The following is a 25,250-nucleotide window of genomic DNA, read 5'->3' on the forward strand; positions in this document are numbered from 1 at the left end:
CGGCGCCCTCCAATGACGTCACAGGGCCACTTTCCGGCCGGTGGCAGAGTCGGGCTGAGGTTGGGGGGCGCCGGGGGAGCCATGGGGGCCACTGGCGACGCCGAGCAGCCGCGGGGACCCGGCGGGGCAGAGCGGGGCGGCTCCGAGCTGGGCGACGCGGGCGCAGCGGGGCAGCTGGTACTCACGGTGAGGGCGCCCCCGGGAAGGCCGGGGCCGGGGCTGGGGCTGGGCTCGGGCCGGCTGGGCCTCGGGCTCCCGGGACCCTGGCCCGCGGGCGAGAGAACGCGGCGGCTGGTGCTGCCCAGGGCGGTGGCGTTTTCGCAGTCCGACCACCCGGATTCAAATTCTGGTGCCGCCCTCCAGGCTAGGCGATGTGAGCCGGTCCTGTCACCTCTGAGCTCCAGTTTCCTCTTCTGTAAAATGGAGAGGATTGGTGCCTGCCTCGTAAAGTTGTTACGGGGATGGGGTGTAAAGGCGAGCAGAGCGCCCAGCACCCTAGCAGCCCCAGAGTGGTCCCTCGGTAAACACTGGTTCCCTTCCCCCTCCCATCCCAGAAAGGGTGGGGTTGGGACTTTTCCAGGCAGGAAACTTCAGTTCCTCCACCCCGGCAGGACCTTTCAACCGCTGCCCTCCCGCCTACCCGAGGGTGGGAGAGATGCTGACAGTACCTGAGAAGCAGAGGTGTCCACGTTTAACTTCATACTCACCGTCCACCTGTACCCTAGTGTCACAAGCCTCGGTGACATCTGTTCCCTTGGTCCCCACAGAACCCTTGGAACATAATGATAAAGCACAGGCAGGTGCAGCGAAGGGGCCGCCGCTCACAGATGACAACAAGGTAAGGCTGGGCCTGAGTATTGACCTCCCCGGCATTGATTGGCTTGGATGGCACCCTTGGGGTCCCCACTACACAGAGCTGAAGAGAGATCAGCAGCTGTTAGAAGGAGCAATGGACTAGGAAAAAGGAGACTCGGCTTTTGTCACTCTGGATGTGACCTTGGTTGAATCATTGCCACCTCTGAACTCTTGTACAAAATAGGAGGAATCATGAATTCAGCAGTGCCTAAGATCCTAACACTCACTCGCTCTGTGGTTGAGGGCTCTAAAGAGGCAAAATAGCATAGAGGTTTAGAAAAAAGTGGGGCTGGGGCACCTGGGTGGCACAGTGGTTGAGCGTCTGTCTTCAGCTCAGGGCATGCTCTCAGTCCAGGGATGGAGTCCTGCATCGGGCTCCCTGCATGGAGCCTGCTTCTCCTTCTGCCTGTGTCTGCCTCTTTCTATGTGTGTCTCATGAATAAATAAAATTTTTTTTTTATTTTTTTAAAGAAAGAAGTGAGGCTAATAGTAGTATTTATCTCAGTGAAGGGAGAGAGCACAATGGACCCATGGGATCCTGATTAAATTTCTTGACCTGAGTAGTGATTAAGTGGATGTTCACTAAAACTATTTGTTAAAATGAAAAAAAAAAAGTGTATAGACTTTGTATTTCATAAAACACTTTAAAAAATAATACTTATTTTGTAGGGTTCTTATGAAAATGGAATAAAGCCATACATATGTTTCATTTGCACAGAACCTGGGCACATAGCTTGTTTTCAATAGAAGCTATTACTGTTATTAAAGGAGCCTGTGTCAATAATTGGCTGGGCAGACTAGGAAAGATATGTTTGGGACATGACCCCTGACTGTGTCTCCCTCCTGAATGCAGTTTCACAGATCCTGCCATTTCCATGGACCTCCTTCGAGCTGTCCTGCAGCCTAGCATCAACGAGGAGATCCAGACGGTCTTCAACAAGTATATGAAGGTGAGAGGTACAGAGATGCAAGGGCAGACCTTTCCTACATTACAATCCCCCTCGCTCTTTTTGGTACAAACAGATGAGTCAGGTTTTCCAATTCTGAATCCCTGAGAACTTTTTTCGCCCTCTTTAGAGGTAATTTGAATACCTCTTTCGCCAAGCTATTATGAGGATAAAATAATTTAAGTTTAATGTGCTCTGCACCATGTTACAAACAAGTGTCTTTCTTATTTGTTTAACAGGATCAACATTATTATTATTTAAAATTCCTTTCTAGGCCTATAAATAAACTTCCACATGACTCTACCTGATTGTCCCCTAGATGCTTGAAACAGCATGTCCAGAGCTGAACTCTTTCTTCCTAAACCTCTTCCTCTTATGTTTGTTTATTCATTCAAGAAGCATGTACTGAGCACCCACCATTATAGCAGGCACTGAGGATGCAGCAGCAAACAAAATGAACAGTGTCTCTGCCCTCTTTAAACAAATAAGTACTATGCTAGGAAATGCCAGAGAGAAGGGGGAGAGAGTAACCAGTGGGGAACAGTAGTGCTGTTTCATAGATTGTGTCCAGGAAAGCCACATGTGAGCAGACACCTGAATAAAGGGAGAGAAAAACAAGCTGTGTGGACACATCGGGAAAACTCCCCAGGCAGAGGGAACAAGAGCAGACACCCTGAGGCAGGAGTGTGCTTGGACACTCAAAGCAACAAAGTCTCGGGCAGCCCCAGTGGCTCAGCGGTTTAGTGCCACCTTCAGCCCAGGGTGGGATCCTGGAGACCTGGGATCAAGTCCCATGTCGGGCTCCCTGTGTGGAGCCTGCTTCTCCCTCTGCCTGTGTCTCTGCCTCTCTCTCTCTCTCTAATGAATGAATACATAAAATCTTTAAAAAAAAAAAAAGTCAAAAAAAAAAAAAAAAAAAAAAAAGTCTCCAGTGTGGCTAGAGCAGACTGAGCCAGGAGGAGAATAGGAGAGGTAATCAAAGAAAATAGGGGCCCAGTTCATGCAGAACCTTTGAGGCCATGGTAAGGATATTGGGGTTTACTCTGAGTAAAATAGAGGCCCTTTTAGACTTTTGGGCAGAGCACTGGATCTAAACTTTTTTTTTTTTATCTAAACATTTTTTTAATATTTTTTATAGATTTTATTTATTCATGAGAGACACAGAGAGAGAGAGGCAGAGACACAGGCAGAGGGAGAAGCAGGCTCCATGCAGGGAGCCCAACGTGGGACCTGATCCCGGGTCCCCAGGATTATGCCCCGCCAAAGGTGGCGCTAAACCACTGAGCCACCAGGGCTGCCCTGATCTAAACATTTTTAAAGGGTCAGTCTGACTGATGTGAATCACCTGCAGGAGAATCAGTTAGGAGGCTTGAGAGGATAGTGGCTTGAGTGTTAGCAGTAAGGGTATTGGGAAAGAATCCCATTCCATGTGTATTTTAAAGGGGTGTGGGAGGTTCAGTCAGTTAAGTGTCTGCCTTTGGCTCAGGTCGTGGTCTTAGGGTTCTCGGCTTAAGCCCTTCATCAGGCTCCCTGCTCAGTGGGGAGTCTGCTTCTTCCTGCCTCTCCCTTCACTTGTGCTCACTCTCTTCTTTCTCTCTGTCAAATAGATAAAAATCTTTAAATAAAAAATAAATAAGACAAAGGTATTGCTGATGATTCAGATGTGCAGGGTAAAAGAACAACTAAGGTAATCATGCAAGTTATCTGTCCAGGGCAGCTATAACAACAACGTTGCCACTGACTTGATATGAGGAAAACAGGAACAGGCAGGGGGAATCAGGAGCTCAGTTTTGGACACGTGAAGTTTGAATTGGACTACATTCACTTAGAAACCAGAAACCTAGGGCTCTGCCTTTCCTTCACCTTCTCCACCCAGAGTCCTGTACATTCCACTTCACAATCTGTCTTGCATACCTTTCTTCTTCCTCACCTCTGCCTTGGTTCAAGGCTCCTACTACAATTTCCAACTGCTGCTCTTCTTCCCCTGCATCCATACAGCTGCCAGTGACCTCTAAAGTGTAAATATAAGGGTGTCACTCCTCTATTTAAAATCCCTTGGGTAAATAAAAAAAAAAAATTTAAAAAAAAAAAAAAAAAAAAAAGGGATCCCTGGGTGGCGCAGCGGTTTGGCGCCTGCCTTTGGCCCAGGGCGCGATCCTGGAGACCCGGGATCGAATCCCACATCGGGCTCCCGGTGCATGGAGCCTGCTTCTCCCTCTGCCTGTGTCTCTGCCTCTCTCTCTTTCTCTCTCTGTGACTATCATAAATAAATTAAAAAAAAAAAATCCCTTGGGGATCCCTGGGTGGCTTAGCAATGTAGCGCCTGCCTTTGGCCCAGGGTGCGATCCTGTAGTCCCAGGATCGAGTCCCACGTTGGGCTCCTGGCATGGAGACTGCCTCTCCCTCTGCCTGTGACTCTGCCTCTCTCTCTCTCTCTCTATGTCTATCATAAATAAATAAAATCTTTAAAAAAACAAATAAATAAAATAAAATCCCTTGGTGGGCACCTGGGTGGCTCAGTCAGTTAGGCACCTGCCTTCAGCTCAGGTCATGGTCTCTGGGTCCTGGGATTGAGCCGCATGTCAGGATCCCTGCTCCCTGCTCAGGAGCCCTGTTTCTCCCTCTTCCTCTGTCCCTCCCCCTACTCATGCTTGCGTGCGCGCGCGCGCTCTCTCTCTCTCTCTCAAATAAAATCTTTAAAAAAAAATCCCTTGGTGACTTTCCATTACCTTCTAGATAAAACCCAGATTCCTTAACATGGCACATAGGGCTTGCTATAATCAGATCCCAGCCATACTTTGCTGTATACCCTGTTACTGCTACCCCTAATTATTGCATATTCTAGACTGCACCATGTATTCTCCTACCTCACCTTTACATATGCAGAAGTAAAGAGTTTAAGCTGCTAGGAAAAGACTAGGCCAAGATTCAGTCCAGGATTGCCTGCCTCCAAAGCCCTCTCCTTATTGCTTCCCAATAGCAGATACCATAATTCAACAACTTTCTCTCCTGGACAAATGCTGGATAGACACAATTTTTAACTCTGGGCTCCCTTCTTAATATAATCTGTCAGGATACCTCTTCATCACCCTTGTTTTCAGACAAGAGGCTGAAAAGATTATATCCTCACTTCAGGTAAGTTCACACTGCTGACTGACCTCCTCTGATCACTTTGTTTGACATTGTCCCCAAATTTCAAGTATCCAATGTCTTAAAAATGGTTAGGATAATAACTTCTAGGTATGGCTGATCTCATCTAAGACATTATTCATCATTATTGCTTTATTTCTGCAATTATTAAATGCATCCCTATTTTTTTAATATTCTAATATATCTTATAAAATAGATTGATGAATGGACGAAGGCATGAGTAAATAGATATGTGATAACATACGGTAAAATGTTATAGACTCAACATGGTAGATGTTAGTGTTCACTGATGGAATAATTCAACTTGATGTTTGAAATTTTTCATAAAATATTGGGGAAAATAATACAGATATTTTAAAAAATGGGATCCCTGGGTGGCGCAGCGGTTTGGCGCCTGCCTTTGGCCCAGGGTGCGATCCTGGAGACCCGGGATCGAATCCCATATCAGGCTCCCGATGCATGGAGCCTGCTTCTCCCTCTGCCTGTGTCTCTGCCTCTCTCTCTCTCTGTGACTATCATAAGTAAATAAATAAAAATTAAAAAAAAAAAAAAAAGATATTTTAAAAAGTAAAAACCTAAAGTCACTAAAACTTCCTAGAGATACCAAACTATTAACAGTGACCATAGGTCTCCTATATTTATTTATGGGCAGGTACGTGTGCACACGTTCAAAAAGTACATGGCATTATTTTACACACACTGTTCTGCAGCTCAATGTTTTCATTTAATGATATAATTTGGGGGATCCCTGGGTGGCGCAGCGGTTTGGCGCCTGCCTTTGGCCCAGGGCGCGATCCTAGAGACCCGGGATCGAATCCCACGTCGGGATCCCTGTGCATGGAGCCTGCTTCTCCCTCTGCCTGTGTCTCTGCCTCTCTCTCTCTCTCTCTCTCTCTCTGTATGACTATCATAAATTTAAAAAAAAAATGATATAATTTGGTCATGTTTCTAGATCATGGTTCTTTTTTTTCTTTTTTCTTTTTTTTTTTTTTAAAGTAATCTCTAGGCCCAACTTGGGGCTTAAACTCACAACCATGAGAGCAAAAGTCATGTGCTCTACTGACTGAGCCAGCCAGGTACCCCATCAGCCTGATTTGTTTGTAACAGTTGCAGAGTACCCTATTGTATAGAGGTACCACAATTTAATTCTATAGTCTCAAGAACATTTGGATTATTTTCAGTTTTTCTCTATTACAAATAGTGCTACACTGAACATTTGGAGAGCACATGTTCATTCACTTGTGAGAGTCTCTCTGGGGGATAGATTTCTAGAGATGAATTGGTGGATAGAAAGGAAAACAAGGGCATCTGAGTCGCTCAGTCCATTAATCATCTGACTTCAGCTCACATCATGATCTCGGTCCTGGGATTAAGCCCTGAGTCTGGCTCCCTACTCAGTGGGAAGTCTGCTTCTCCCTCTCACCCTCCACCCCACTCATGTGTATGTGCACACATGCGCATGCTCTCTTTCAAATAAATGAATAAAATTTTTTTTCTTAAAAAAGGAACGGAAAACATCTTCTTTCAAGAAAATTTCTGTCCAGAAGCTTGTACAATTTTGTTTTTCTCCCAGCAGCATTTGCAAATGCCTTCTGTGGGACCAGATTTCATTCTTAGGTTCAGAGATTGCTTACAGTCACCCCCTGTATGTTCATTACACTTCCCACCTCACAGGCTGGCTGTGAAGAATCCAGATTGTTTTAGCTAGCTTTCACTTACCCACTTACCCAGTAATCAATATTGAACACTAGTATTAATCTTTAGTTCTTAGGGATTTGTTTTATTTTTGTTTGTTTTATTTTTTTCATTAGGGTTTTTCTTTTAAAATGAAATTCATGGGATGCCTGGGTGGCTCAGTGGTTAAGCGCCTGCATTCAGCTCAGGGCATGATCCTGGAGTTCCAGGATCGAGTCCTACATCGGGCTTCCTGCACGGAGCCTGCTTCTCCCTCTGCCTATGTCTCTGCTTCTCTTTGTGTGTCTCATGAATAAATGAATATAATCTTTAAATGAATGAAATGAAATGAAATTTCATCTGACCATTTGTTTAATTTGGCCTGAAGAATTTGTGAGGTTTCTAATCCAAACCTTCTTGTTCTTCTCCTTGGTTGGACATTAACGATAGCAGGCATTTGACCTTGCTAAATATAAAATGAAAGTACAGGGATCCCTGGGTGGCGCAGCGGTTTGGCGCCTGCCTTTGGCCCAGGGCACGATCCTGGAGACACTGGATTGAATCCCGCGTCGGGCTCCCAGTGCATGGAGCCTGCTTCTCCCTCTGCCTATGTCTCTGCCCCTCTCTCTCTCTCTCTCTCTCTCTCTCTCTCTGACTATCATAAATAAATTAATTAATTAATTAATTAATTAAAAAATAAAATAAAAGTACATCCCCTTGGGGAGTAGCTGGCTCAGGCAGTACAGCATACAACTCTTTTTTTCTTCTCTCTTTTTTTAAGATTGATTGATTGATTGATTGATTTATGAGAATGTGAATGGAGGGAGGTCAGAGGGAGGGAAAGAAGCAGACTTCCCACTGAGCATGAAACCTTGTGTGGATCTCAATCTCACAACCCTGAGATCATGACCTGAGCTGAAATCAAGAGTCGGCCTGCTCAACCAGGGACCCCACGCATGGAACTCTTAATCTCAGGGTCATGAGTTCAAGCCCCAGGTTGGGGGGTATGGAGCCTACTTAAAATTTTTTAAAGAAAATACATCCCCATAGTTGTCTCCCATAATAGGAGCAGTGGTTATAGGTGCAGAATTTTTCTGTATGACATTGTCTTCTAAAGACACTACTCGGACTCTTATTATGAATGTGTTTCCAAGTGCCTCCACTTGGGACCTCCCATCACCTCTTCCTCAGTGTTTTCAGGCTCCAGCTCTCCCTCATCCCCAGTGGAGGAACCTTGTCCCTTTACCTTCCCCTGCTAATTGAGACTGCTGGTGTCCATGGACTCTGACCAAGTCTCATGCTGCCAGTCCCAATTGGGCAAACTCAGAATTCAGGGAGGACCTTCTGCTCTCAGACTCTTCTGGCTTGCCCTGGGTTGTTCACTACAGGCACTGTCATTCTTCTCTCTTCTGCAGAACTAATACAGATATATTGTAAAAATTGAGAGACTATAGATAAGCAAAAAAAGAAAGAAATCATCCATAATGTCACCACACTTTTAACATTAATGCTGTAATGACCAGACTCTGGGCACTTCGATGATCATTACCCTCCTTAAGACAGGATAAAGTACAGCCTAGGATTGAACTCTAAATCTGTCTGATGTGAAAGCCACATTCATAATCGCTTTTCCCTTCTGTATGAGAGTAAGATAAAAGCTTCTCTTTCATAATCAGTTTCCTTCAAGTTGTTGAAAATTAGCAGATCTTCTGACATTGTCTTCTGTTGCACTTCTCCCTAGTTCTTCCAGAAGGCAGCACTGAATGTCAGAGACAATGTTGGGGAAGAAGTGGACGCAGAGCAGCTGATCCAGGAGGCCTGTCGGAGCTGCCTGGAGCAGGTGAGACCTGAAGGGACAAGAGATGCAGAGATGTAGGCCTGGGCTTAGTCCTCAGGGCTTTGCTAAGAAGTGTAGTCACTTCTATGATATTTTGGGAGATGTCTGACAAGCCACTAACCTCCAGAGAGGACCTGGAGCTGTTGCTGATAGAAGGGAAGTGGCTACTCTGTGCCAGGTGCCAGGATAGATGCTTTCACACGCTTTAGTTCATTGGCTTCCCAGAAGGCATATTTTAATCCCTAGTGTCCAGATGAAGAAACTGTGGCTCAGAACAAGCCAGAGGTAGAATAGCTGGGGACTCTCTCACCTCTGCAAGTGGTGACTTCACTCTCCAAGTAGTCATAGCCCCTTTTGGTACTGTGGGGCCTGTCACCCTTTCTGCCTCCCTGCCTCATGGGCTGTGCTCAGGAGGCATGACATCAGGTCTAAAAATGCCCATGTTCCCAAAACAGAAGTGAACCTGTTTGCGCTGTCAGCTGTTCTTATTAATAGGAATTGTCAGCATCACCCAGATTCTGTACTTGACTGTGAAACCACTAGCTGTTAGAGATGGAAATTTCTTCACACTCAGAGCCACAGACTGGTTTGAGCTTAGTCCTAAGAGGGTGATTCTCAGGAGAGAGAGAGTAATGTCTTCTGGAAGGTAGGCTGGCCAGCCTGCTCAGGCACAGCCTCAGAAATGAGCAAGACCAGGGCCTGCGCCTCAGCTTTGGAGAGGGCGGAACTATATCATTAGTACAATAAAAGCTCATCTGTTTCTCATGGTCTTACATTTAAGCTAACCAGACTCGTAGGAGGCCAACTCATTACTTCACTCTGGGACTGTAGTATGTTACAGTCATTTATAACATCTGCTGATGATAAAACATGGCAGTTTGTTAATGGTCTTATAAGTTTGAATTGAATCAAAATTAAATTGATAAACCTTCAGTCTCAACCGCATCCCAGAATGCTTTCTTGAGTTTTTTACCTCTCCAGCTAATATATACTGAGAGCTTCCTGTGTGCCATTTCTGTGCCAGGCCCCAACAGCGCTGTCAAAACAGACATAGTCTTTACCCCCAGATTCCTGACGTTGCTCCGTTAATTGTACAATAGATCTGTAATTAGGAACTGTTCTAAATGCTCTCAGCATATGAGGCAATGAAGAGTACACTAAAAGGTTCAGAGCTTGGGGGCAAAAGAAAGCAGAGTCCATCCAAGAGACACAAAGAAGCCAAGGTTACTAGTTTCAGAAAGTGGAGAGAGAATGATACATGGTAAGGTTGGAAAGGTAAGCAGAGACAAATCAAGCCAAATGATAGGTGTAGAGTTTTAAGCAAAAGAGCTACCTACTGAGATTTGCATTTTGAAAGCTCACTCTGGGGGATCCCTGGGTGGCTCAGCAGTTTGGCACCTGCCTTTGGTCCAGGGCGTGATCCTGGGGTCCCGGGATCGAGTCCTGCATCGGGACTGCATGGAACCTGCTTCTCCCTCTGCCTGTGTCTGCCTCTCTCTCTCTCTGTCTTTCTTGAATAAATAAATAAATAAAATCTAAGAAAGAAAGAAGAAAAGAAAAGAGAAAAGAAAGCTCACTCTGGTGGCCATAAGGAGATTGGTTTGGGAATCTGCCCTAGAGATTGGAAGGGAAATGTATGAAACTCTTCAGGAGTCTCCATGAAAGACAATATTAAAGTGAACTGGGCATGATCTGTACTCCCAGATCATGGATGGGTACACCTTTACAGTCTCCTGAGTCCCTGCAACTACCTCGTGCGCAGTCCCCCTTGCCAGTTTTGATATGACTGGGAAGCTGGAGTGTGGAACAGAGACAATGGGTGATCAGAGCACAGGAATTGGAACACAGGAAAGTAGAAAGCCCAAAGTCCAGCTGGAAACCAGACAAATCAAGAAACTTCAAACAAGTCTTTTTTGACCTTTCTGTTCCTCAGTTTCCTTATCCCTAAAATTGAGAGTAGGAATCCCAGTGGTTTGCTTTGAGGATTAAATGAGAAAATAAATACACATCTACTACCAGCACAGTGTGGGTGCATACAACACAGAACCTGCTAGATATTAAATACTTGGAAGTTCTATTCATAATTATAATACACAACTGCCTCACAACAGAGCCTGGCTTTAGGTTGCCCAGGATACTTGGAAGTTCTTTGGGGTCCCCTTGTCTAAACTGCATACAGAACTTCTTGTTGCATGAAGAGATTCTTCAGACTGGACATGAGACAATTAGAGAGGGGTTTTTGTTTGGGTTAAGGCTTGATTTGCTTGTTTGCACTTGAAGCACCACATCATTGGCCATCTCAGTCATGCTCCCTAATCTCCTTAGCTACCCCTTTCTGGCAATTTCTTAGGGAGAAATGGCTAATCTATTCTGTAACCCTTTGCCTTGCATTTTTTGTTTGCATGGTAGTTGTTTTTGTTTGTTCATTTTAATCAAGTAATATACATCTGTTAAGAAAAATGTGGCATGGGGCTCCTGGATGGCTTGCAGTTGAGTGTCTGCCTTGGGCTCAGGGCGTGAACCCAGGGTCCTGGGATCGAGTCCCAAATGGGGCTCCCTGCAAGGAGCCTGCCTCTCCCTCTTCCTGTGTTTCTGCTTCTCTCTCTCTGTCTCTCATGAATAAATAAAATATTTTTTAAAAAAAAAAGAAGAAGAAGAAAGAAAAAAGAAAAATGTGGCATGATAGTTAAGAATGCAGGCTTTCTCTTGATTTGCACTGTCCAGATAGGAGTCCTGACTTTACCACTGACTAGCTGTATGACTTGAGGTGAGTTACCTCACCTTACTAAATCTCAGTTTTCTCATCTGCAAAATGGATATATAGGATTGTTTTGTTTTGTTTTGTTTTGTTTTGTTTTGTTTGTTTTTTTAAGGTTTTATTTATGAAAGACGCAGAGAGAAAGAGAGGGACCTGGGACCTGTGGTAATACTCTTAAAGCATTTAGATCAGTAACAAAGACTCAATAAATGTTACCTGCTGCTGGTTTATATTAAGATTAGACAACATAGGGATGCCTGGATAGCTCAGTGGTTGAGTGTCTGCCTTCAGCTCAGGGCATGATCCTGGAGTCCCGGGATTGAGTCCCGCATCTGGCTCCCTGCATGGAGCCTGCTTCTCTGCCTATGTCTCTGCCTCTCTCTTTCTGTCTCTCTCATGAATAAATAAATAAAATCTTTTTTAAAATAAATAAATAAAAATAAAATTAGACAATATAAATCATAAGGAAGAAAACTAAGATTTCTAATAATCTCCTTACCAGCAATAACTTCTATTAACGTTTTAGTACATTTTTTTTTTTAATTTCCCTCTGTATATTTTTGTACACATGCATTCATTCACTGGGCACTAGGAATACAATGAGGAGAAATTCCACTCTTGAACCCATGGTCTCCTTTAGCTGCCACACTGTCTCTGTTCCCTTTGACAGCTCAACTTTGGGGAAGGTGGCTATTGCTGGTTCCACTTTGTCACCTCCTGTTCATTCTTTTGCTCATTTTGTTCAGTCCCCACCACTTCACTGAAACCCCTCTTTTATATCAGGATGATCAGTAACCTCCATGTTTTCAAATCCTGTGGACCCTAACTATCCTCAGTTTACCCAACTTCTTGGTGGCATTTGTCACAGGGATCATTTCATGTTTCTTGGAACACTCCTTTCTCACTTCCAGTGCCTTGACTTTACATCCACTCATCCTTGGCTTCCTGGACCAGCTCGTCTTCTCTTCTGTGGTTCACTCTCGTTCTAGCTGATTCCCTCCAGTCCTGACACTTTAAACCAGTTTAACTGCTGTTAATTCCCAGATGTGTGTATCAGCCCTGAGATGCTTCCATTCTTGCCTTCTCCCCATCCATTCTCACAGCAGGCAGACCTATCCTTTTAAAGATGAACCAGAGTGTGTTCCTCTCCTCTTTAAAACCCAGTGACTTCCCACTGCAAGCAGAATAAAACCCTGATATCTCAACGTGATCACCAGAGCCCTACCTGGACTGGCTCCTGCCCGTTTCTTTAACTCATCCCATCCCATTACTCCCTCATTGGCTGTCTTCTAGCTGTACTGGAATCCTTTCTGCTTCTCCATTTACACCAAGCTCAGGGTCTTTGCACTTGCTGTTCTGTCCTTAACTCTTTCAATAGCTGCCTCCTTTTCTTCAGATTTAGCTCAAATATTGCCTCATCAGAAAGGCCTTCCTTGGCCACTCCATCTATAGTAGCTCCCCAGGGACACCTAGGTGGCTCATCAGCTAAGGTCTGCCTTTGGCTCAGGTCATGATCTCTGAGTCCTGGGATTGAGCCCCAAGTCAGGCTCCCTGCTCAGCAGGGAATCTGATTCTCCCTCTCCCTATACCCCTCCCCACCGCTCATGCTCTCTTTCTGTGTCTCTAAAATAAATAAGTAAAATCTTTTTTAAAATAAATAAAGTAGCCCCCCCATCTCCTTCCCCACCTTCAGGTAATCTCTATCACCTTACTTATTGATGAATTTATTTTCTGTTTCCCTTTCCACCCCCACCTCTGCTGAAAGCTTGAGCTTTACAAGAGTTCACTGGTTCACTGCGGTATGCCCAGTCCTAGAATATGACTGAATGTGTGGACACTGAGTGTGTGCTAAATGACTGCATGCATGAATGAAGGAGAAAATGAAGGAACAAATGGCAAAGGACCACACAGGGTTCCTATTCTTCTAAAACCTACAGTCTGGTTAGGCAGACAGTATGAATTACTGCAAAACATGCACATAATTTCACACAGAGGCTTGTACACTCTTCACTGCAATGTTTGGAGAAGGTTCATGAACCCAGTATTGGACTTAGCAAATTTGGGACCTCCACACAACAGACACCAGGAAGACTGTTATATGAATCTGGAGCTCAAAGGAGAGGCCACAGCTCAAGAGAAAAAATCATAGTCAACATTGTGTGTCAACTGTACACACATTTTTTTAAAATATGGGCGTCATCAATTTATTGATGTTAATTGAAGCTGTGAGCATGATGAGAGCAGATAGAGTACCAAATGGAAGAAGACAGAATGAACCACATTGAGGATGATAAGCCACCAAAGAAAGCCAACAGAGAATGGCCAGGCAAGTAGGAGGAAAACCAGGGAAGTGCCACATGCTCTACCAGCTGAGCCAGCCAGGCACTCCCCCATATAAACTTTTGACTCCAAAAAACTACTAATGATTTATGTTGACCAGAAACTTGACCAATAATATCAACAGTTGATTAACACCTATTTTGTATATGTTTTACAGATTGTATTCTTATAGTAAAATAAACTAGAGAAAAGAAAATGTTACTAAGAAAATCATAAGGAAGAGAAAATACATTTGTAGTATTGTACTGTTTTTATTTAATTGAAAAAAATATAAGTGGGCCTGTGCAGTGCAAACCCATATTGTTCAAGGGTCAACTGTACTTAAGGTTTAAAAAAAAAAAAACATATCTACATATATGCACATCTTGGGGTGCCTTTTACTGACCATGAAAACATTTCAACCCAGTTTGGAGTTTTAACCCAGCTATTACCCACCAAAATAGTGACTGTTAACACTTGGTCTTTTCCCTTCAGGCTAAACTCCTGTTTTCAGATGGAGAAAAAGTAATACCCAGATTGGCCCATGAGCTTCCAGGGATAAAGGTCAGAATCACTTGTCTGTGTCTGGGGTGTTAGAGGGGGAGACCGATGCAGCTGGGAGGCAGATGAACTCTGTGGACCCGGGGAGCTTCCACAGATTACTCATTCGTAGGACCAGGTCCAAATGGCATCATGCTGGGAGAGCTTCCGAGGCCCAGCCCAGGGAGGGGCCTGAGTGTACAGTCCAGGACTCTGTCTTCTCCAGCCCCCAGGGACCTGCCGCTCCCAGGCACTGACTCTCCACTGACCCCTCCCTTCTATTTTTCTTCAGCGTGGCCGACAGACAGAAGAGGAATGTGCCCATCGAGGAAGCCCTGTTCCCAAAAAGGTAACTCATCTCCATATTTTCTGCCTGAGAAAAAGCCCTACAACTCCAGAAGAAGGTAGAGGGCTTTTTCCACACATGTGGGGCCTTTCTAGCATGAGAAGTATGACCCCTGGAGACTGTGAACTCTCCCTGTTTGCTCTCAAGCATCATTTGGTCTCTTTGGAAGGCCATCTCCAACAAATGACCCTGGGCCTGCCAGTGTGGTGGGCTGGGGCTTCCCACAGGGTCAGGCCTCTGACGGCTGTTCTTTCTGGCAGAGGAAAGGACGGCCTCCTGGACATATGCTGTCGAATGACCGGGCAGCCGCTGGCATGGTGTGAGTAGGGGGCAGCAGTGTGTTGAGAGTGGGGCGAGGGTGGGCCTGGAGGGAGAGAGGCCAGAGTTCCTCACCTGCTGAAATCAGATCCAGCTATTTGAGTCGCCATGGAGGAGGGTTAGTCTGGTTTGAGGGATGGGCAAAGAAGGCAGCAAGAAGAGGACACTATTTTATCCTGCTTTTGCCCCAGAACTGTTCAGCCCAGCTTGATTAAATACCAGAGCTGTTTCTAACATTGCATAACTGCTCTAAACACCGTACATTATCTTTTAATCCTTGCAACCACCCTCTAGGGAAGGTGTAATTAATTTTGTAAATCGGGAAACAGAATTTTTATCCAAGGTCAACCAAGCTAATGAGCAAAATAGTATTACAATGGTTTTTGAAGCAACGGAATAGTTTTTTCAAATAAAACTTTATGTGGAAGTCTGATCGAGAAAGCCACACCGGTCTGGTTGGGAGCAGCAGGGACAGTCTGAAACCACTGGCTTAAGAGACAGAGCAGTGAGGCCGTCACATCATGACTGGGTCCCCCCCTTGAAGCAGCTCTGAGTCTCACAAACACAGGAGGAGGGACAGTTGCTGTTGTTCCTTCCTTTTCACAGAGGAGGAAACGACAGCTCAGAGAGCTTCCTGGACCTGCCTGCATGGCTAGGTAATCCCAGAGCCAATCCTAGAATGGCATTTTGTCTTCATACCTCCTCCAATGGGTTACAAGGAGGAAAGACCACCAGGGCCAAAGCAAGAGTGTGTGAGGAACTCCCACCACCACCAGCAGGCTTGGTCCAGCCCTAGGCCTCACCTCGGAGGAGTCACCTTTCTTCTTTCCTTCCAATCAGATGGAAACCAAAGTCCTGTGAACCAATTCGCCGAGAAGGCCCCAAGGTATGATTATATAAGCACGGCAGTGACCACTGTCCCAGAGAGACCCAGTCAAGGCCCTGGACCCACCATGAGGGATGTGTGCACGCCATTCCAGAGCCACTGAACCTATTCCCCAACCCCCACCCGGCACCTGCAACCCTGCTGGCCTCCCAGAAGATCTTAAACTGGGATTGGAACTAGGGGTGCTTAATATATGACAGACCCTGCCCTAAATCTTTTGTATGTCATCTCATTTAATCTTTATAACAATCTTACGAGATATATTGTTACTCTGTTGTGGTGTAGTGTATTAAGTGTTGTTATCTTAAATTAAGGCTTAGAGACCTGCTCTTATATTAAAGCTTAGAGACCTGCTCAGAGTCACAAGCTGCCAAATGGTCAAGCCAAGTCTCAAAGCCAAGTTCCATTGCCACCAGAGCCTTTGCTCGTAACCATTAGCCTCTGTTGCCTCCAGAATGATTGTTGGCAAGCTCTTTTAGCAATAGAATCTTCTCTTCAGGTAAAATCACATATGGAAGCCTAGTAAGGTAGGTGAAAGTTCCACGTGCCTGGTTGAGACTATCCCAGTAGAAATGCTCCACCTTCGGGGTTACTGGCCCTCTCTGCTCTTACCTGGTGACCATGCCTTTCGTCTTAAACTCTCCTTTAGAGCCAAAGATCATACATTTCCCTGACCTTTCTGTTTTTCTCCAGACATTCCTTCTCTCTCTCGTGAGTTCTTCTTCAGCAGCGATCCATGTAGTGGGCATTCCTCAGAATTGTCTCACTGGCCCACTCCTGCTTCTAAAGTTGCTATGAATGATCTCATTCACTCTTAGGATCTCAGGGACCTGAGTGTGCAAAGCTGCCATACCTCTTTGTTGCACATGTCTCTTGTTTAAAATTTGTCTCCTGGGGCAGCCTGGTGGCTCAGCGGTTTAGCACTTCAGTCCAGAGCCTGATCCTGGAGACCTGGATCAAGTCCCACATCAGGCTCCCTGCATGGAGCCTGCTTCTCCCTCTGCCTGTGTCTCTGCCTTTCTCTCTCTCTCTCTCTGCTTTCATAAATAAAATCTTTAAAAAAATAAAAAATAATAATAAAATTTGTCTCCTGCTGTCTGCTAGGCTTCCCTGCCTGGAATTTCCCTAGCACTTCAAACTCAGCCTATCCGAAGTTACAGTCAGAATCTTTCTTCCGAGACCCTCTTTGACATTCTTGACTTTAGTCATCTTTCCCTCTTCCCCTCATTCCGTCTACGTCCACTCAGGTCCTGGTTGATTCTGCTTCACAATAGATCACAGCTTCTCTTCCCTTGTTGTCATCCTTATTGCTGTCAGAGCTCAAACCCTCATCTTCTTTCAGAAACCTTTAGTACAGCAGCCTCTAAACCACTCACTGCCTGTCATCTTGCCACTTTGAATCCATTAGCCACATTGTGGGTGAGTGAGCTGTCTTTCAAGCAAATCTGGCTCTCCCTGTTGGGAAACCTCAGTGACTCCCCAGGGCCTACAGAATAAATAAAATGCAAACCCCTAAAAGCAGCACACCCAGGCCTAGCCCCTCACTGCCCCTCTCCAATCTCATCTGTTACCACTCCCTAATCTGTGCTCTCTCGCCTTATAGCTGCACAGAATTGCTTGTGGTTTCTCCAGCATGCCAAGTCCACTCTCACTTCCTGCCATTCATCCTATATTGGTCTTTCTTCCTCCCATCTGCCCTTCCACAATTAACTTGGGAATTTGCTCTATAAGGGAACCTTCCTATTGCCCTCCCCCATGGCATCCTTCACATCCAACACCTATATCCCCACCTGTCTCATGCTGGTATAATTATATATACAGGGCACCTGGATGGCTCAGTAGTTGAGCATCTGCCTTTGGCTCGGGTCATGATCCCAGGGTCTCAGGATTGAGTTCCACATCAGGCTTCCCTCAAGAAGCCTGCTTCTCCCTCTGCCTATGTCTCTGGCTCTCTCTGGCTCTCATGAATGAATAAATACAATCTTAAAAAAAAAAAAAAGGTTATACATTACGTCTGCGGCCCCAGACCAGAGACTATATCTTACGTCTTTATTGTCAGTACTTGGTTTCTTGAATCAGCGGTTTGGAATAGTAGATGAGGATGGATGGTGGTAGGAGAAGGCAGGAGAAGAGTATTTCTATCCTGCCCACCAGGTCAGCCTCATCCTCATCAATCTCTGTCTTTTGCATAGTGGGACCCAGCCCGGCTGAATGAATCTACCACCTTTGTGTTGGGATCTCGAGCCAACAAGTAAGTTTAAGAGCTTTGGCACTGAGGGAGGGGGCACCCCAGGGGCTCACCCATAGGACTGTAGCTGCTGGAATCCTTACCACTCCTCCATTCCTTTTCAGGGCCCTGGGGATGGGGGGCACCAGAGGGAGAATCTACATCAAGCACCCGCACCTTTTTAAGGTAAGTGAAAGCTGGGAGGCAGGCAGGCCATTGCAGTGTGCGTGTTGGGAGTTCTGGAGGGCACAGAGATTCTGGGAACAAATACTGATCTGGGAGTCAGGACTTCTGGGTTCCAGTTACCCCTCTGCCCTTAACCTTCACCTCTTGTAATTTAATGAACACCTCTGCCCCTCAATAACAACTACTTTCCTGGGTGTCTCAGGCAGTTAAGCATCTGCCTTCAGGTCAGGTCATGATCCCAGATCCCAGGACCAAGACCAGTATCAGGCTCCCTGCTCAGCAGGAAGTCTGCTGCTCCCTCTGCCCCTCACCAGGCTTATGCTCTCACTCTCTCTCAAATGAATAAAATCTAAAAAAAGAACAACTACTTTCCTTATGTGCTTGTTGCAGACCAAACAGCATTTCACCTGCTGCACTTGCATTACCTCTGGGAGCTATCCTGTAAAATAGGGATGGCTGTTATTGTTTTACAAATTAAAACACACACACACACACACACACACACACACACACACACACACAAAAGGCTAAATGACTTGCCCAAAGTTTTCAGCCAGTACATGGTGAGTAGACTCAGTCTTGGTCTGTCTTCAGCAAAGCCTGAGCTCTTAACCATTACCTTATTCAAGCAGCAGTTCTAACCCTTCTCAAAGAGAGGTACTTTGGTCTCTACTATTTAGAAAATAATAGGGAACATGATATCAGTTACCCTCTTCAATGAAGTGGGTTTTTTGTTTTTTTTTTTAAGATTTTATTTATTTATTCATGAGAAACACAGAGAGAGGCAGAGACATAGGCAGAGGGAGAAGCAGGCTCCATGCAGGGAGGCCGATGTGGGGCTTGATCCCGGGTCCCCAGGATCGGGCCCTTGTCTGAAGGCGGTGCTAAACCGCTGAGCCACCCGGGCTGCCCGAATTTGTGTTTTTTTAATCACAAAAGTATCCAAATATATTGGAAAAATAGTGCATGTGTGTTCAAGATATGCATTTTTGCATGTATACCTAAGGCTTGGAGTTCCAGAATTACAGCTCTGTCCAATACATTCTGTGCAAGTTAAGATTCTTTGAAGGGCAGACCTGCTGCTTCTACTTCTTCAGTCTTACACCCTGAGATCCTCAGCACCTAGACACTGTGGCCTACGTGCTACTTCATTTTCCTTCAAGTGTCTTCAACTCCTGCTATTCCCTCTGATGACCTTCCTCCCCTCTCTGCCCCTTCTGCAAGATCCACCTCTTCTAAAACCCTTCCTGCATCGTTCCCCCCCAGTGTATGTGCTCTGGGACCTCCTTGGAATTCCAGGAGCATAGTGGTTAAGACCATGGTTTCAGTCCTGGTTCCACTACTTAGCAGCTGTATGACCTTGGGCAAGTGGCTTCACATTTCTTTTTCTTTTTTTTTTTTTTTTAATTGTTTAGTTAACATATAGTGTATTATTAGTTTCAGAGATAGAGTTCAGTGATTCATTAGTTGTATATAACACCCAGTGCTCATTACATCACGTGCCTCCTTAATGCTTGTCACCCAGTTACCCCATCCCCATCCTGGATCCGGGATCAAGTCCCACATCGGGCTCCTTGCATGGATCCTGCTTCTCCCTCTGCCTGGGTCTCTGCCTCTCTCTTTCTCTCTTTCTCTCTCTCTCTCTCTCTCTCTCTCATGAATATATAAAATCTAAGACAAAAAAAGTGATTTTAAAAACTTAAAGTGGGAGTGCCTGGCTGGCTCAGTTGGTGGAGCACTCTTGATCTTGGGGTTGTAAGTTCAAGGCCTATGTTGGGTGTAGAAGTTACTTAAAAATAAAACCTTGGGGCACCTGGGTGACTCAGTCAGTTAAGCATCTCCCTTCAGCTTAGGTCATGATCCCAAGATTCTGGGATTGAGCCCCGCATCAGGCTCCCTGCTCAAGGGGGAGTCTGCTTCTTTCTCTCATTCTGCCTCTGTGTGCACTCTCTCTCTCTCTCAAATAAATAAAATATTTTTAATAAAATCTTTAAAAACAATAATAAAAATTAAAATGAAGGATATGTGACAAAGATGTATATGGCCAGCAAAACCTAAAATATTTACTAGCTGGCCCTTTATAGAAAAAGTAAGCTGACTACTATAAAGCTGACCACTTAGAGATTTGTCCATGTTATTAAATTTAATCTCCCTCATTTTATTTCTAACAAATAAGAATTCATAGCATAGATATTCCATAATTTTTCAATACTCCCCTATTAGTGGATATTTATGTTTTTCCAGCAGTTTTGCTATTACAAAAAATGCTGTCTGTCCCAAACATCTCATATGAACATGTGTGGGTGATTCTGCAGGAATCAGAAATCCCTGGAAATAAGATTGAAACTGAGTTAGAAAATGCATACTTTTGGGGTGTCTGGGTGGCTCAGCGGCTGAGTGTCTGCCTTTGGCTCGGCTCAGGGCGTGATCCCACATCAGGCTTCCTGCATGGAGCCTGCTTCTCTCTCTGCCTGTGTCTCTGCCTCTCTCTCTGTGTCTTTCATGAATAAATAAATAAAATCTTAAAAAAAAAAAAAAGAAGAAGAAGAAGAAGAAGAAAAGAGGGCAGCCCTGGTGGCGCAGCAGTTTGGCGCCGCCTACAGCCCAGGGTATGATCCTGGAGACCCGGGATTGAGTCCCACATTGGGCTCCCTGCATGGAGCCTGCTTCTCCCTCTGTCTGTGTCTCTGCCTCTCTCTCTCTCGCTCTGTCTTTCATGAATAAATAAAATCTTTTAAAAATAAATAAAATAAATTTTTTAAAAAATGCATACTTTCAAATTTTTTTATATTACTTGGGAAGTGAAATAATTATTTAAACTCAAAGGCTAGGGATCCCTGGGTGGCGCAGCGGTTTGGCACCTGCCTTTGGCCCAGGGCGCGATCCTGGAGACCAGGGATCGAATCCCACGTCGGGCTCCCGGTGCATGGAGCCTGCTTCTCCCTCTGCCTGTGTCTCTGCCTCTCTCTCTCTCTCTGTGACTATCGTAAATAAATAAAAATTTAAAAAAATTTAAAAAAAAATAAAAAAAAATAAACTCAAAGGCTAGTAGCCATACAGATTTCTCAGCTTTGTCTCTATTTCAAATGTTCTACCTATTTTATAAAACTTTTATTGAGCACTTACTGTGTGTCAGATACTATCTTTACCATTTTTTATGCACTATCTCCTTTATCCTTAACAAGCCCCAGATAAGATAAATATTAATACTGTCTGTTTCACAGATGAAGAAGCCGAGTTTCAAGGAAATTACTGTCCAGGTTGACACCATCTAACAAAAGGCAGGAACCAGAATTTAAACCTAATTCCAAAACCAAGTTCTTGATTTTAGGGGGGGACATCTCTCTATCTCCTAGATCTGAATGCCTGTTTCCCTTCCCAAGTTAGGGAAGTTCTCAGCTATGATTTGTTCAGATACACTTTCTGGTCCTCTGTCCCTTTCGCGCCCTCTGGAACCCCAATTAAACGTAAATTTTTCCTTCTGAGGCTGTCATTTATTTTCCTTAACCTCTCCTCGTGATCTTTTAATTGTTTTTCTCTTTTTTCCTCAGCTTCCTTCCTTGCCATCAACTTGTCTTCTATGTTACTCACTCATTCTTCTACCTCATTAACCCTCGTCGTTAGGACCTCCAGTTTGGATTGCATCTCATTTAATTTATTTTTAATTTTGGCCTGATTAGATCTAAATTCTGCAGTCATGAAGTCTCTTGAATCCATTATGCTTTTTTCCAGAGCCACCAGTAGCTTTATAATTGTGCTTCTGAACTGGTTTTCTGACATTGAATTGTAATCCAAATTCTGTAACTCTGTGGGAGAGAGTTGCTCTGATTCTTTCTTTTGTGGGGAGTTCTTTCTAGTCATTTTGCTCAGTGCAGAGTGGCTAAAAACGAGTTGTACTTGTTAGAAGCATGAACTCTTCTCTCTGTAGTGTTCCAGCTATTTAATTCTCAGGCTGAATTCGTAGGTTTTCAGGATGATTTGAAAGTTATCTAGGTAAGTTGGTGGGGACAGGTGACTTGGGGACTCTACTCTTCCACCATCTTGTTCCACCCCCCTCCCAAAACGAAGTTCTTTTTTTTTTTTTTTTTTTAATTTATTTATGATAGGCACGCAGTGAGAGAGAGAGAAAGAGAGAGGCAGAGACACAGGCAGAGGGAGAAGCAGGCTCCATGCACCAGGAGTCCGACATGGGATTCAATCCCGGGTCTCCAGGATCGCGCCCTGGGCCAAAGGCAGGCGCCAAACCGCTGCGCCACCCAGGGATCCCCAAAACGAAGTTCTTTTAAGTGCATCTGCCTCCCCCAGAGCATGACCTGTCCTGATTTTTGTTTCAGAAAATATGGTCACCATAACAGTTGACATGTGTGGTAAACTACCTCAGGTTATTTGAAAAGGAATAGAGCTCTAGAATAATAGTCACCAGTCTGACCAGCTGCCAGAGTGCTTGAGAAAGGAAGAGGTAGAGATTAGACATGTGCTAAACCTCTGGGATTTGGGTGCTATCCCCTGGCCTCCTGGGCTCAGCTCCGCTTGCTGTGAAGAGGTTGGCAAGTGCTCTGCATTCACCAGGCTGGGCCGAGGTCTTGGTGAGAGCTGTTCCGGGACCAAATGAGGAAACTTCCTCACACTAGGCTAACATCTGTGACTTTATCCCTCACAGTATGCAGCTGACCCCCAGGACAAGCACTGGCTGGCCGAGCAGCATCACATGCGGGCAACAGGGGGGAAGATGGTAAGCACCATTCACGCGTGCACTGTCAGAAACCCACCCAGCCCAGGGGCCAAGGCTTCAGCTATTGGTGGCAGCTTCCCTCCATGTCTGAGATTCTCAAGTCCTGATAAATGTGGAAAGGGAGACTTGTCAGGTGGAGAGAGCCCATTCCTTCATGCTGAAGACCAGACTTAATCCCTGGATTCCCTTCCCACACACCGGTCCCTCACTCCCTCATACATCATCCCTCATATTCAGATTATATTAGCTGTGCATAAGAATGGCAGGTATATGACACACGTAACACTACTTTTCCCTCGTGGGTCCATTGTCAGACTGCACTCATGGATCACAACTCTTCCACCAGACACAGCTGTAGGATCTTCTCCCAACACAGTGCTCCAGGCAGTATCTCCTGTCCGTCGGAGTTAGCACATGCAGTGGAACATGTTTGCCATGCCTAGCAGCCCCATCCAGAATCAACTCTGCTTAAACAGTTCATAGCTTATTGAGCTACAGCCTTGGGGAAATCACTGTTGTGTTCTAAAACTGGCAGGGCTTTGTCCATCACATGCAATGTGCCCCATCTGAGGACTCGGTCCCACCATGGGGACTGTTCCTATTAGAATTCAGTGGCCTTGCAGACAAACCAATGTGCCATCTCCTTTCTGGCAAGGAAAGCTCTCTTCTGTTTTACTACTCTACTTATTCCTACACCCTGTGTGAGATTTCAGGGAACTTAGCACTGATACATAAAATGCAACATAACACAAGTAAGAAATAGATGGGAAAAAGGAGATAGGATGTAAAGCCATGAGCAAGACTAGCTTTAAAATGGGTGGGTGTTTTTCATTGCTGACTTGGGAAACTAGCATACTTTCATGGGTTTTCTCAAATTTAGCTGTAGGCTCTTCTCAAGGACATCTCATTGGTTACATAGTTCACAGTCCTCATAAGATGAAGGCAGATTACTCAGGGGACACACAACCCTGACCCTAAGACTAGAAAGAACTGTCTCCCACAGAAGACTTTCTCATGTGATGAACAACACCCCCTGTGTGGTAAGCTTATGAGAAGGCTCTCTCCCACTGCAGACCGTGGCGTTGTGCCAGTGCCATGCTGCAGGCCCCTGGACAGTACAGCCCAGGAAGAGACAGCAGTGCAGCTTCTCCTGTTTCCCTTTTTGCCAAGTTCAAAACCAGATCATCTCAGTTCCTAGAGTTAACATACAGCTTCCTCCTCCTGATTCCCTGTTCCCTTGTGTGTTTTGATAACTCTCTTACCATTTCACTTTATGCCACCTCAGAGTCCATTTTTAAAAGAGGAGGAGGCTGGGGGCGCCTGGGCGGCTCAGTCAGTTAAGCATCTGCCTTCTGCTCAGGAGCAGAGGAGCCTGCTTCTCCCTCTCCCTCTGATCCTCCCCCCCTGCCCCATGCTCAAGAGGAAAAGGCTATAAATAAGTCACACCAGTCCCCATTCCCTAATCCATAAAGTTTCTATTTGAGTGAAAGGTTGACTCAGGGAGCTATTCTCCAGACAGTCTCTCCCTACTCACTACTCTCCCCTCCTAAACTGTGAATTATGCCCCCCTCCCTTCCAGCCCTTACATTAAACACACATTTAATCAAATGTTAATGAGTTGAAGTGAACCAGAGGCAATGACCACTCTTCTTTGCTTCTGCCCCAGGCCTACCTCCTCATCGAGGAGGACATCCGGGACCTCGCAGCCAGTGATGACTATAGGTAAAACTGGTTGTCTGTCCCCTGCCCCACCCACCCCCACAGGAGCCCCTTGGGGTGACCCTGGGACCACACCCTCCTTTGCTTTGACCCCTCCTCAATGTCTGTTCCAGAGGATGCCTGGACTTGAAGTTGGAGGAGCTGAAATCCTTTGTGCTGCCCTCCTGGATGGTTGAGAAGATGCGAAAGTACATGGAGACACTACGGACAGAGAACGAGCATCGTGCTGTTGAAGCGCCTCCACAGACCTGACCGAAGCCAAGACCCCTGGCTACACTTGGCAGCCCTCCTCCAAGGCCCTGGCACCCACGTGGCGGAGGCCACTGCTGGGACTGCACCTGGATGGATCTCAGCAGCATTAAGCTGTGCCTGGGCTAGTCTGTAGTGACTCACTACAGAGCACCCCCAGACTGGCGTGTGGTTCTGTTTGTAAAGTTATCGGGTTAAGAAACAATTAAACAGTTTGTAATAGTGAGCTAGATGTGCAGTCTGTGTTGTAGGGGCCAACATACCGAGGGATCTAGAAGTGGGTGTAGGAAAAAAAGGACCAGGTATCCCTCCCCCATCACAGGTAGACCCAGTAAGGTCCCCCTGCCCAGGGCATTTCTGCTTCTGAGACGGAGCTGGGAACACCACGGAGCACCGTGCCAACCTTCCCTGGCTCTCGGCTTGTTTCTTCATCCCCTAAGGTACAGAAGTGGCAGGATGTGATGGCTGGCACCAGGAGGTCGATGACAGACCAGAAGAAAAACGCGG

At 45.5% G+C, this 25,250-nt stretch overlaps 1 protein-coding gene across 2 annotated transcripts; it reads left to right on the top strand.

The window, feature by feature from the left end:
- Positions 1 to 28: 28 nt before the first annotated feature.
- DNTTIP1 (deoxynucleotidyltransferase terminal interacting protein 1) lies at positions 29 to 24,969 on the top strand. 2 transcript variants are annotated; one of them, XM_077873387.1, is made up of 14 exons: positions 29 to 186; positions 768 to 838; positions 1,709 to 1,805; positions 8,368 to 8,466; positions 14,036 to 14,104; positions 14,373 to 14,429; positions 14,687 to 14,743; positions 15,351 to 15,400; positions 15,585 to 15,630; positions 17,823 to 17,881; positions 17,983 to 18,043; positions 22,704 to 22,775; positions 24,442 to 24,497; positions 24,608 to 24,969. In XM_077873387.1, the coding sequence occupies exons 1-14, from the start codon at positions 82 to 84 to the stop codon at positions 24,744 to 24,746; spliced, it is 1,038 nt and encodes a 345-aa protein (XP_077729513.1). In that variant the 5' UTR covers positions 29 to 81; the 3' UTR covers positions 24,747 to 24,969. The 2 variants fall into 2 exon arrangements, with proteins under 2 accessions (XP_077729513.1, XP_077729514.1); XM_077873388.1 differs by lacking the exon at positions 15,351 to 15,400 and having other exon boundaries at positions 30 to 186; positions 14,687 to 14,745.
- The last annotated feature ends 281 nt before the right edge of the window (positions 24,970 to 25,250 follow it).

Source organism: Canis aureus, chromosome 26, assembly GCF_053574225.1.
Source record: "Canis aureus isolate CA01 chromosome 26, VMU_Caureus_v.1.0, whole genome shotgun sequence".
Lineage (NCBI taxonomy): Eukaryota > Metazoa > Chordata > Mammalia > Carnivora > Canidae > Canis > Canis aureus.